The sequence below is a fragment of the Acyrthosiphon pisum genome, unplaced genomic scaffold, assembly GCF_005508785.2.
Source record: "Acyrthosiphon pisum isolate AL4f unplaced genomic scaffold, pea_aphid_22Mar2018_4r6ur Scaffold_53;HRSCAF=357, whole genome shotgun sequence".
Classification (NCBI taxonomy): Eukaryota; Metazoa; Arthropoda; class Insecta; order Hemiptera; family Aphididae; genus Acyrthosiphon; species Acyrthosiphon pisum.
This window is the reverse complement of record NW_021775045.1, coordinates 18,509-20,322: the sequence shown is the minus strand read 5'-3', so window position 1 is coordinate 20,322 and position 1,814 is coordinate 18,509. Positions and strand designations below refer to the sequence as shown.

At 40.8% G+C, this 1,814-nt stretch overlaps 1 protein-coding gene across 1 annotated transcript; it reads right to left on the bottom strand.

Moving 5' to 3' along the window:
- Positions 1–26: 26 nt before the first annotated feature.
- LOC103310633 (transcription initiation factor TFIID subunit 15b-like) lies at positions 27–1,764 on the bottom strand. The gene is made up of 9 exons (XM_029492684.1): positions 1,692–1,764; positions 1,559–1,603; positions 1,230–1,483; positions 1,016–1,144; positions 897–938; positions 771–812; positions 576–704; positions 448–498; positions 27–363 (listed from the first exon to the last, which is right to left on the bottom strand). Exons 1-9 carry the CDS (start codon positions 1,732–1,734, stop codon positions 292–294), a joined length of 807 nt encoding a protein of 268 aa, XP_029348544.1. The 5' UTR covers positions 1,735–1,764; the 3' UTR covers positions 27–291.
- Positions 1,765–1,814: the final 50 nt, after the last annotated feature.

Sequence of the window (1,814 nt, the reverse complement as noted above, 5' to 3'; positions counted from 1 at the left end):
TAGTCATCAATTTATTGAACATCTGAAAAAAAACATAAAGGACAAACGTAGAAAATTGTTTGTTGAGAAAAAAATGTTCCTTGTTAAAAACCTTACTTCTCGCTCACTTCGCTTCTACTCGAGCTCTCGGTACCTGAAAATAATATGTTTGATTAGATTTATTAAATTCAAAAACTAAAGTATTTATATTATATCCTTTACATCGTTTTGCCCCGTGATCTTGGGAGTCTTGGGAGGAACTGATTTCTGAAAATGAAGTTAAATTAGAATAAAATTATCAATATCAAACACCTAAATAAATGTATATAAATATATGCTTACGGCGTTTGGCGGTGGCGTACCGCACTCCTCGAAGTAGAGCTCCTGAAAATAATTTGTTTAATTAGATATATCATTTTCGAAAACTTGAATATTTTTTTAAATTTTTCACTAATATACTATACTTACAACGCTGGACGGTGGCGAAGCAGGGCTCGGGGACCGTCGACGAGGGACCACCTGAAAATTATTCGTTTAATTAGATTTACATAGAAATGTAATTGGATATATTTTTAAAAATATTAATAAATCCTTACGTTCGACGTCGCTCGTGATGATGGGGAGCGGGATCTGGAGAGGGGCCTTCGATCGACATCGCCTCTGCCTCCTCCCAGCCGCCTTCCACCATCACGACGATCGTCGCTCTGTCGATGCCGACGGACCTCCTGAAAATCATTCGTTTAGTTACATTTATCAATTTCGAAAACTTAAATATATAAATAGATCCTTACAGCGTTTGGTGGTGGCGAGCCGATGCTCTCAACGTTGAGCTCCTGAAAATAATTTGTTTAATTAGATTTATCAATTTCGAAAACTTAAATATTTTTTTTAATTGTTTACTAATATAATATACTTACAACGCTGGACGGTGGCCTCGAGGACCGTCGACGAGGGACCACCTGAAAATTATTCGTTTAATTAGATTTACATAGAAATGTAATTGGATTTATTTTTAAAAATATTAATAAATCCTTACGTTCGACGTCGCTCTTGATGATGGGGAGCGGGATCTGGAGAGGGGCCTTCGATCGTCATCGCCTCTGCCTCCTCCCAGCCGCCTTCCCCCATCACGACGATCGTCGCGCTGTCGCTGTCGACGGACCTCCTGAAAATTATTCTTTAAAATTATTCTTTAGACTTACATAGAAATGTAATTGGATTTTTTTTAAAAAATATTAATGAATCCTTACGTTTGATGGTGCCCGTGATAATGGTGAGCGGGATCTGGAGAGGGGCCTTGGATGGTCATCTCCTCTGCCACCTCCCCGCCGCCTTCCACCATCACGACCACTGCCGCCGCCGCCGCCACCACCTCCCCTGCCACTGCCACCGCCAGCGACGCCACCGCCCCTGCCTCTGCCAACACCACCTCCCCGACGCCTTCTGCCACCACGACCACTACCGTTGCCGCCGCCGCTACCACCAACTACACCCCTGGGCTTGGCTACAATATAAATTACAATTGTATACAATATAATAATACGACTGTTATTAAGGAATATGTAAAGTAAACACTCACCGCAATCCCGGGAGAGGTGGCCCTCTCTTCCGCAATTGTAACATTCTGAAACGGATAGATATTATTTTAATCGTTTCCAATTTTAAACAATATATATATTAAAAAAAAAAGTATGCTTAAAATGTATGCTTACGTCGGGCGCGGTTTCCTGGTGGGCTCTGGGCGCTTTGGCCCATGTAAAACTGGCAGTTGGTAAGATTTTTGTAATATTGCTCATTCTAAAGTTATAAATAAAACAAATAAAGAAAGTTGAAAA